Source organism: Pteropus alecto, unplaced genomic scaffold (genome assembly GCF_000325575.1).
Source record: "Pteropus alecto unplaced genomic scaffold, ASM32557v1 scaffold74, whole genome shotgun sequence".
In the NCBI taxonomy this organism is placed as follows: Eukaryota; Metazoa; Chordata; class Mammalia; order Chiroptera; family Pteropodidae; genus Pteropus; species Pteropus alecto.
This window is the reverse complement of record NW_006436291.1, coordinates 5,137,256-5,148,107: the sequence shown is the minus strand read 5'-3', so window position 1 is coordinate 5,148,107 and position 10,852 is coordinate 5,137,256. Positions and strand designations below refer to the sequence as shown.

Sequence of the window (10,852 nt, the reverse complement as noted above, 5' to 3'; positions counted from 1 at the left end):
CCCGGCCGCCTTCGACGTGGGCTACACTCTGGTGCATCTGGCCATTCGCTTCCAGCGGCAGGACATGCTGGCCATTCTGCTCACGGAGGTGGGTGTGCCGCGGGCCCAGCCTTCCTCACAAAGGAAGTGTGTTCTCTTGTTTTCATTTCTCCAAACAGCTTTGAAATGTTTGAGATGCTTCTGTCCCCTGTCAAAAACTATTTTAAACTTAAGAGACTTCAACAGTATATAATCCTTAAGGGTATGTGCTTTTCAAACAGGACATTCTGCCACAATATTTGAATCATATTTGCTTAAAAAAGCTGGGATGTGTCTGTCATTTCTTCATTCTTTCATTCATTCCATTAACAAATACTTGTTGAGTACCTATGATGTGCCAGGCACTGGGCTAAAAAGGGACACGTCTGTGAAGACATTTGCTCCTCCGGCGAGTCCCCAGAGAAGCGGAGAGATGCACAGGAAGTCTTGTGCGGTGTGTGCTCTCTAGGTGTGCGTGCCGGGACCTGTGGGAGCACTGGAGAGTTTTGAGATTCCTTACCTTCTTACCTAGATAGAGCAAGCAACATTTTAGCTAAAATCCGAAGGTGGAGTAGGAGTTAGCCTCACGAAGTGGGTGAGGCGAGGGGGTAGCTGAGGAAACCATGGATTCAGAGGCCAGGGTGGTGGTCTTTGTGGTGAACTCTGGAACTTGCAGGTGACCCAGCATGGCCGTGATGGTGATCGAGAACAGAGAGAGGAAGCGGGGGACGGATGTGAAGGATCTTCTAGGCCAAGGATTTTGAAGATCCTCTGGGCGTAGTAGAAAGGCTTTGAAAAGTGTCGGGTACAGAAACGGGGGAGTGACAGGACCTGATGGCGTTTTGGCTGCTGCTGGTCGGAGAGGGGCAGGCCTGCTTAGGAGGGTTGCTGCAGTGATGTTGGCGGGGGCTCTGCCCCAACAGTAGTCAGTGGCGTTGGAAGGGCAAGGAAGCGGGCTGGTCGGGGCCGTTCTGTAGCTTAGGCCGTCAGGATTAAGTGGGTAGATGGGGGAGTAAGGAGATAGGGAGCAAAGTGGGTTCTGAGGTTTCTGGCTTAGATAACTAGGCAGACGTTACAAATGGTAGAGGTCGCAAATGAATTGTTCAGGATGCGACTGTATTATATTGATAATTTTTTTAAATGATCAGAAATAAGGTGAAAGGGAAGAGAGTCAGCTCAGTTGTGGATTCGGATTTTGTCACTGTGCATCTTCTGTGTATGGTTGTGCATGTTTGTTCGAATGTGCGAACATTTGGGAACCGTCACGCACAAAGCACTGTGGGGATTAAGAAAGTGCAGCTGGGGTGGCTGGTCATCGTGTTCCGTTTTGGAAGGTCCCAGTGGGGCCGGGGGCACCTGACACTCGGAAGGGGGGCCCTGGGAGGCAGCCGCGATGAAGACGGAGGGCATGCTCCCTGAGTGAGCCCGGGGGGAAGGGGCTACTTGAGAGGCAGCAGTGTGACTAGAGGACCGTGAGTTCTGGAACGGGGCGGCACAGTCCGAGGTCATTTCTGCAGTGTCTGAGGTCTGGCTACACCTGTGTTGTGACGCCCACTTGTGGGGGGCGGGCTTGTGGGGTTATGGTTGGTGGTAGCAGGGAGATAGGGTAGAGGAGGCAGCTGTGAACTAAGGCTCAAGTCTTTGGGGGAATCGTAGGGTCCCCTGAGGCTGGCAGGGGACTGTGAAAAGGTTCCAGAGGGGCTGACATAAGTCAGCCATCTGAGAGCAATCTGGGGACAAGCAATGGGAAGACAATAGAAGCCCCAGTGTTATTATTTATTATTTATTGATGTGCAGAAAATCACCTCAAAACTCGGCAGCTTAAGACAACAGATCATTGTCATCTTACAGTTTCTGAGGGTGAGGCGTCTGGGAGCAGCTTGGCTGAGTGCTTTTGGCTCAAGGGCCCTGGAGGTTGCAGTCAAACTGTTGGCCGTGGTCGCAGTTGTCAAAAGGCTCGACTGGGGCTGGAGAATCTGGTTCCAAGTGCACTCAGTTGGCTGTTGGCAGGAGGCCTCACATCCTCGTCATGTGCCCCTCCATGGGGCTGCCCTTGAAGTGGCAGCTCCCTCCAGGAGGGAGAGGAAGATGCGAGACAGTGATTGAGATGGGAATGGCAGTTACGTGTAACCCATTTCAGGAAGGGACATCTATCGCTTTTGCCACATTCTGTGGGATGCTCTGTGGGATGCTCTGTGGGATGCTCTGTGGGATGCTCTGTGGGATGCGTAGACCAACCCCGGTGCAGCGTGGGAGAGCTTGTCGTATTATCGCAAAGTAGAACAAGTAGTTCTACTTCAATGCCATAAAGTAGTAAATGACATTGGTAAAGAACAAAGTGGGAATGGAATTTAGTGTCAGCGAAGCGAAGGCACCACACAGGACAGACCTGAAGGGGCCAACAGGGAGGCTGGACGGGGAGGGGGACCAAGGGCTGCCCGTGTCTCCAGAGAGAGCAAGAGCCAAGGACGCTCGGGCGAGGTCAGGAGAGCGCTGGGTTTCGGGGCTATGAGTCCGCGGCGGGGGTTTTCATGGACCCTGGGTTTTAGGTCCTGGACCCTGTTGTACTCTGGTGGCATCTGTGGACTCCTTTTCAAAATATTGTTTTTAAATGCATGAAATAAAAATAAATAGAATTGCTAAGGAAATCGGTTAGAGTCGATCCTTAATGTGGAGGTTTGGGGCACTGACATAGTTGAAAATCCAAGTATAACTGTTGACTCCCCAAAAACTTAACCACCAGTACCTTTGCCGATAACATAAGCAGTCAATTAACACATGTTTTGTCTATTATAAACTGTATTCTTATAATAAAGTAAGCTGGAGAAAAAATTGTTAAGAAAATTAAAAGGAAGGGAGAATATACTTATAGTATTTATTGAAAAAAATCTGCACATAAGTGGACCCATGAGTTCAAACCCATGTCAAGGGTCAACTGTATATCGAAGTGTAGTTATCAAAATGTTAAATTTGTGCTGTGTAAGAAAACGCATTTTAAATATAGGCACAATGTTAGTGAAAATGAAGGATTTAAATTAAAATGAAATTGCTATTCAAGTATATGGGCCCTAAGTTAAGAGCTGCCAAGGAGAATCATTCGGTCAAAGAGGCCAGAAGGCGAGGGGCAGGCCTCGGGGACAGTCACGCTTCCAGGCGTGGTGGAAGGAGGGCGGTGTGGAGGTCCTTGACCAGCGTAAGGTTTCTGCTGGAGTGTTTGCAATACTCAGGTTTCAGTCCAAGTTTTTTTTTTGGAAAAATCTTCCCAGGTTTTTGGAAAGGGGCTGAGGGTCAGCCATTGGAATAAGCTAATTTCGAATTTAGTTTTGGGATCCATTTTAACACTGGTGAGAAATAGTTCTATTCTGAAATATTTACTGTTTGGTTTTCTGTAATTTGAGAGTTGCTTCAAGAGTGGGTTCACGGAGATCGGCTGTGAGAATTTCTTTGTTGCTGGTCATCCTGGCCAGTGGAGCTGGGTAGACAGCGTTTTCACGTGGGGGTTTTCAGGATAGCACGCCTGATGGTTGCGTTGGGGACGCAGGGCTTTTGAAACTGTTTCCTTACCATCGTGGCAATGACACTTAAGTTGTCCACACGTACTATGCGGATGACGTTATCCATAAAACTTATTCTGAGTAGCTCGTTGGAAGATCTGCTCCAAACCCCAGCTGTGACCGTTAGGTTAGTGGCTGCAGGCGAGTGACAGCCGAGAACAGAGCTCAGTGACTCAGGACTGACACCAGATTCATTTTCTCTCTAGCGGAGAGTTAACTTTGATTTCAGAATTCTTAGCTCTTACATGTAGGAATGTAACCTACATGTAGAATAATGCCTTTGCGTCATTCCTTGCTATTCATTGTTTAAAAGGGACTGTCCTAGCCGTGGCCCGCCCGTCGCCTGCCTCTGGGCTCTCGGTGGCGGTGCCCCTCCGCCGGCACGTCCGCTCCGCTCCGTTCCCCACGCCGCTCTGCGAGGGGAGGGGTCGTCGTCTGTTCTGGACTTCTCTGAAATTCAGAGCTCTTAAAAATGGGAGGGATTTGAGGTCCGTGGGAACTGACCCTTTAAAAACATCGTGTTTTCTTTACTCCAGGTAAGGATACTTGAAAATACTCTTAGCAGAGCTGGAGAATAATCTTTGTTTCTGGCTCCTTCTCCGGGAGCTGGAATTCCGTTTTTAGAGACTGTTTGTTATTGGGGCAGGAGGGTTGGTCTTATTTAGGTTGGTTTCTGTCTTCCCCCTCCAGTGGTGACTGTGTGTGAACAACACCATTTTATATAAAGTTCTATGTGCATCTTTGTATATTGCCTTGGATAAATTCCTAAGTAGAAGAATTACTGAGTCAGAGGGTAAAGCATTTTTATGGCTCTTTTCCTGGAAAGTCCTACTGATACATACTTCCACTGGCGGGGAAATAATACCCAATACCTCATGTGATTTTAGAATGAAACAAAACCAAACCAAACCCACCACTTCGACTTACTGGGAAATTTTGGTAATTTCTTTAAAATACTGCTGTTTTCTGCTTCCATTGATGATAAATGAGATGCAGAGGAAAGTTTCTTTTGTGTTTAAGGTGTCTCAACAAGCAGCGAAGTGTATTCCAGCAATGGTGTGTCCTGAACTCACCGAGCAGATCCGGCGAGAGGTGGCGGCCTCTCTGCATCAGAGGAAGGGGGACTTCGCCTGCTATTTTCTGACTGACCTTGTAACATTCACCTTGCCGGCAGGTAACTCCCCATTTCAGTGTGAAGAGGAATTTCCACTTCATCATAATTATTTTCATGTCTGAGTGATCATGTTTCTGTTAGAAAGCAGATAACCGTTATGTTAGTTCATATTTTCTTACGTTACTTGACTACCTTATTTATACTGGAAGTGACCAGTGTTAAGAGCTACTTGTAAACTGATGTTAGGTCTGGGAGGAAGATGGCAGCTGATAGTAACTGACTTCTTTGTGGGCCTCAGGTAATGTTTTTTTGTTGGCGACATTGGTTAATAAAATTACGTGGTTTCAAGTGTACATACAGTTCAGTAATACGCCATGTATATTGCATTGTGCGCTCACCACCCAAAGTGTAATTTCCTTCTGTTACCATCTGTTTTAGCCCCTTATCTACCTCCCCCTGCCCCTCTCAGATGTTTTTAAACATCTGTTTTACTCATTTATTTTTCTCTTTGGTTTTATTTTGAAATATTATCAGGCTGCTTTTCTTTTCTTTTCATGCCTGTTATTTTGAAATCAGGTAGCTGTCAGTTACCAGGCATTAGGAGGTAGTATTAGAACATGGGCTTTTGGTGGGAAGAATCAAGTTATTTGAATCAAAGAAACTGGCCTTCTTTTGAAAGTATCATTGACGTTATTTACTCATTACATTAATTTTTACGATATTTGTGAAGCAGCTTTTTATTTTTCAATTCAGGGATAATCGGAAATGTCTTTTAGGATGGTTTTATCAGTTGGCATTGGATAAATGCACCAAATGTCAAAAGTTTCTAAAATAAGGCTTCCATCTTGCTCTGAGTGTTCTGAGCTTTTATATTCAGACGTGAACAGGAGCATTTACAAATGGTAGGAAATAATATATAAAGCCTTTTAAAAGCTTTATATATTTAAGCTTTACCCTAAGTGATGACTAGATTTTTATTTTTAATCAAAAATAGCTTAAAACATAATGTAAAAACTTTTAAGGGTAATGGTTTTTACTCCGTGAACCGAATAGAGGATAGAGAATGTGAGGAAAATGACAGAAACAGAGCCTGTGTGCCACAGCTTGCGGTTCACTCATTTTTATAAGAAGATTCCAAAGTCTGAAAACCACAGGCCTTAGCAGAGGTTGAGACTGTGGGGAGAACAGACAAAAAATTGCATGAATATCAGGTCGTCTTGTTCTTTTTCCCTTTTATTTGATCTTTATTGAGGTCTAATTAATATGAAAGTTTTCAGACATATAAAGTATATGTCATGGCCATTTGATACGAGTTATAAGAAGATCTTTTAAGTCTTTTTTCCTTTGTAGATATCGAAGACCTGCCTCCAACAGTCCAAGAAAAGTTATTCGATGAGGTGCTCGATAGGGATGTTCAGAAAGGTGAGCGGGGAGCTGAGTGTCATTGACCTTCACCGATTTCAGTGCACCTGTTGCTTTGCTTTGTAAGGGGTGGAGTAGTTTAGTGTATGGTCAACTCGTTCTATTTTTATTTTAAATTAAAAATGTAAAGTCCTTTGAACAGTGCTGTATTATGCTGTTACAAATATTCTGTTAATTATATTTTGGTAAAACTGGGGAAAAACGCTCGTTCACAGCTCCGAACTGTGATAGATTGCACAAATGAAGGTATAAACGTTTTTTTAGGTTTTCTGCTTTCAGACTGAGTACATTTTCATATTAAAAGTTTTTTGAAAATAAATGGTAAAGAATTTAAAAGTTGAGTAAATTATCCTAGTGCCACAAGCAGTTTGGACTATTCAAAAGGTTTATATTTCAAATGACACAGTTTTTTAGGTGTTTACTAGTAAATTGGACATAAACCTGTTAACATCTAGAGAATAGGTTCTTACTTCCACAGTCGTCCATAGTTGTATAGGTGTGAAAGTGAACATACTATTTAAATCCCTCACGTAGAGTTAGAAGAGGAATCTCCGATTATAAACTGGTCCTTGGAGTTGGCTACCCGCTTGGACAGTCGGCTCTATGCGCTTTGGAACCGGACCGCAGGAGACTGCCTACTCGATTCAGTGCTGCAGGCCACCTGGGGCATCTATGACAAGGACTCGGTGCTTCGGAAGGCCCTGCACGACAGCCTGCATGACTGTTCGCACTGGTGAGCGGTGCCCTCCCCTGGTGCAGTCCCTAGCGGCCTTGCCGCGTCCCGCCTGATAGTGGCGAGACACTTGGTCACCCTTTCGGTGGACGCTAAGGAAAAAAAAGCTTTGGTTTTGAACGTTGAGACACTTCGAACATCTCGATGGTTTATATGCTCCTTTACTGCACTTTAAAATAGAAACATTTGCAGTCATAGTGGCCTTAAATATGAAGGTCTTTGCTCATACTTTGAGTAGTTATAATTTCATATTTTTGTTCAACTTTTAAGAGATTATGTTAACATTGTATTACGAGGTTTTTTTTCCCCTCCAAGGCAGGTAGTCTTAAGACTACATGTTTTTATTTTACACATTTTTCAAACCCACAGAAAAGTAAAAATGTCAGTACAGCAGAGACCCCCAAATGTCCTTCATCTGACTGACCAGTCGTTAACATTTCCCACGTGCTCCATCTCTGCATCAGCGTTCTTCTGTGCCAGGTAGTTTTAGACCGCGTGCTGCTTTGCCTTTTACTATTTCAGTGTGCACCTTTCAAGAGCAAGGATATTCTCCTGCCCAGCCACATCCGCTTTTCCACTTCTAAGGAAATGAGCGTTGACTCAGTTATCTAGCATACGGCCCTGTCACATTTCCCAGTGGTCTCAGAAATGCCCTTTCTGTGCACATGCGTGCACACAACCACACCTATTATGTATCTTTTATTCAGCATCCAATCGAGTGTAGGACTAGTCTTGAACTGCAAACTCACCGTTGAGGTATCTGTCACTGGAAGTGAAGACTGTGCTTTCGTGAAGACTGTGCTCTGTGAATCAGTAGTTTGGTCCTTACGTTTGTTTGACTTACGGTATTTTCTTGGTTTCAGACATACATTGTCATTTAGTTATCTTACAAATGAGAATATTGAGGTTGAATTAAATTGTCCATCGTTGAACTTAATAGGTAGCAGAAGTCCTTTAAAAATGTGTACTATTTTCCCTATATCCGTATCAAAATATATTTTTTTGTTCTTACACCGAATTGAATGCTTACCACAATGATAATGGCCTACTCCAAATTACTTTACTGTCCTAGTGTCCTTTTAAAAATTTTGAGCACTTGTTGTGGATTTTGTTGTCAGTATTTAAAGGTTGCATGAAGTCCTTTAGACTATAAACTCCACGGGAGATTTTCGTTGTTTCGTGTGGAAGGTATAGTGCCTACAATACCCTGACAGATAGTTTGTACATAGTAAATACCTATTGAACGAGAGTATGCTCTAGAATTTGAAAATAAGAGCAATATAATTGCTTTCTTGAGAGCTTAATTATAGACCAAAGCATAATGTAATAGAGTTAAAATTTGTGGGCACCTGAAAAAAAAAAACCTCCCTGGTTGGCAAGCCTAGATGGGACCTGATTGGATGCATAACAGCTGAAGAAAGAACCTGCTCTTCAGAACAGGTAGTTTAGTCCCACAGCCTCGGCTCCGGGGACAGGGCTTTGTGCCTTTTATAGTGGAGGTGGCTGCTGTGGCATGGTCTGGCAGCGTGAGCGAGGTCATTCCTTTTGTGAGGTGGGTTCATCAGGTGGATAGGGAATCCTGATGCTTAAATGTTCAGTCCCTCTAACCTCTCTTGATCAGATTGCATGCTCACCAGGCAACATCCCCATGACGGTGTGTCCGTCTAGACGGGCCTGCCTACGCTGAGGATGACAGCGGTTCACTTCCTGTGGCAGGGTGTCTGGGCATTGTGGTTTTACAGGTCTGCCTTGTAGGTTTAGTTGATGTGACTCTGCCCCAGAAAGATAGGCGTAGTCTCTGGGTGTGGAGGAGGCCTAGCTTCTCGTCCTGAAAGCCAGATCTGGACCTCGGTAAATCTGCCACAATCACAAGTCCCTTAGAAAAGGCAGCCCCGCTTACATGCGAATGATACCATAATGTAAAAAATAAAAAAAAAATAAATAAGAAGAAGAAGAAGAAGAAAAAGGCAGCCCGAGAGTGTTTTCTCCGGTGATGGTGTCCTGACCTTGTGGGGCTGAAAGAGCACTGTAAATTTTTGCAGGTGATACCTATTTTTCCTAATTGCAAGGGCTTTTTAAAAAGGACATTGGTGGCTAATAATAATAGTTTGGGGACTTACATTGCTTGTTTCTCAAAGCTGGCAGTAGGTGATTTCTGGATTGGATTTGCCACTAGTGATTGTATTGGACTGGAATTCTGAGGTGGTTTGGAGTCGTTTGTTAGTCCCAAAAGTCTAGTATAGAGGTAGGGAGAAAAAATACCGTAATCTGAGGTCGTAAGAGGTCTGGATGGGGAGTCGCCACAGAACGAGAGGAACTGTGTGGGGCGCACATGTGCAGCCCCTGGCAGGTGTGGCCTGAGCAGTTCCTTTGGTATCAGAGGCCTCGACTCTGACAGGCTGCTTCAGGAGTGCGGACCTGGAGCTGGCATGTGGGCAGGCTTCCCCAACAGTGCGCCTGGGCTCCACCCCCTGCATCCCTGCCTCTGGGATCTTCGCCTCATGCATTAGTTGTGGCATAGGAAGCTGCGTGAATCGCAGTGATCACACAGACATCCTTGCATTTTTGTGGGAGTGGGCAGGGAGGAAGTGCTGTGGCCATCGGTTCAGGGCATCAGTGACATGGGCCAAAAATATTAGCCTGAAATCATTGACTACTGGAAAGTGGCATGAGGGGCCCTGCCCTCGGCTGGGAGAGGGTGAGCCGGCACGTCCCTTGTGTGTCACGTCCTCCTTAAGCAGTTCTTTGCTAAGGTGCCCTTTGCACAGAATCCAGATGAGCTGGGATGAGATGTTTTCTTAGAAAATATCTAAATGAGAACTGAGAAAGTAATTTTCTTTAACCCCTCCCTCTATTCCAGATAGGCTGTTTTTATGTGGCGATTCTATGCGAGACCTGTGGTTAAGCTGACTCAAGTTCTCAAGGCTGAATGTTGTACCTGCCTTGAATTGAGATGTTAATCCAGTTTCTCAGACAAAAATGGGAGTAATTAATGTAAATAGGGAAAAGAATCAGTAATTCAGTAGATCTTTTTAGAAATATTATTTTGTAGAACTATCTGTAGCTTAGCATTATGTTTATATATAAATTTTTAAAAACTTTATTTTTTTAGAACAGTTTTCGTTCACGGCAAAATTGAGAGGAAGGTCCAGGTATTTGCCATATTCTCCTTGCCGCCCACACGTATATAAACCCCCATTATGAACCTGCATCGGTACGTCGTCATCACCCCAGGTTCATAGTTGACATTGGGGCTCATCTCAGTGCCCGTTCGTGGGTGTGGACGGGTGTGTAACGACGTGTACCTGCCGCCATGGCATCACTCTGGCTGTCAGCCGTCGTGGCGTCCTGTGTTCTTCCTGTTCATCTTTCCCCTCCTCCTGAACCCTGGCGACCACTGGCACAGATTTGCCTTTCCTGTACGTCATGTTGTTGGAAACGTAAAGTACACAGCCGTTTCGGATGGGCTTCTTTCACTTAGTAGTATGCCCTCAGGGTTCCTCCATGTTTTTTTCATGGCACGACAGCTCATCCTTTGCAGTGCTGAATAATATTCCACTGTGTGGATGCAGCACGGTCTATCCACTCACTCACCTACTGAAGGGCATCTGCGTTGCTTCCAGGCTTGGGCAGTTACGGGGAAAGCCGCTGGAACGACGTCGGCGTGCAGGTTTTGTGTGGACATGTTTTCAGTTCCTTCGGATAAATAGCAAGGCGCATGGTTGCTGGGGTTTGTGGCTGGAGTCTGTCTGCATTTGTAAGAACCGCCAGGGCCTTCCTAAGAGGCTGCAGCACTGGCATTCCCAGCGGCAGGCAGGGAGGGAGGGCTCCTGTGGCTCCACGTTCCTGTCGGCGTTTGGTGCCGCGTTTGGTGCTGTCAGCGTTAACGTTCAGTGTGGCGACTGCCGCCGTGGGATCGATACCTGCTGTGTTAGTTGCTGCTCTTCTGTTTGTTGCCCTTGTTCTTCTTGTCTCTCTTTTTCTGCCTTTTGTGTTTTTAATTGAGTATTT

General features: G+C 45.2%; 1 protein-coding gene across 1 annotated transcript in view; it reads left to right on the top strand.

The window, feature by feature from the left end:
- The window catches only part of ZRANB1 (zinc finger RANBP2-type containing 1), a 51,063-nt gene that overhangs the window by 32,458 nt on the left and 7,753 nt on the right, over positions 1-10,852 (top strand). The window contains exons 3-6 of the mRNA XM_006912864.3: positions 1-88; positions 4,593-4,746; positions 6,037-6,108; positions 6,643-6,841. The exon at positions 1-88 is cut by the window's left edge and continues 58 nt beyond it. Of these exons, the coding sequence (XP_006912926.1) occupies positions 1-88; positions 4,593-4,746; positions 6,037-6,108; positions 6,643-6,841 (513 nt within the window). The remainder of the gene's footprint in view (positions 89-4,592; positions 4,747-6,036; positions 6,109-6,642; positions 6,842-10,852) is intronic.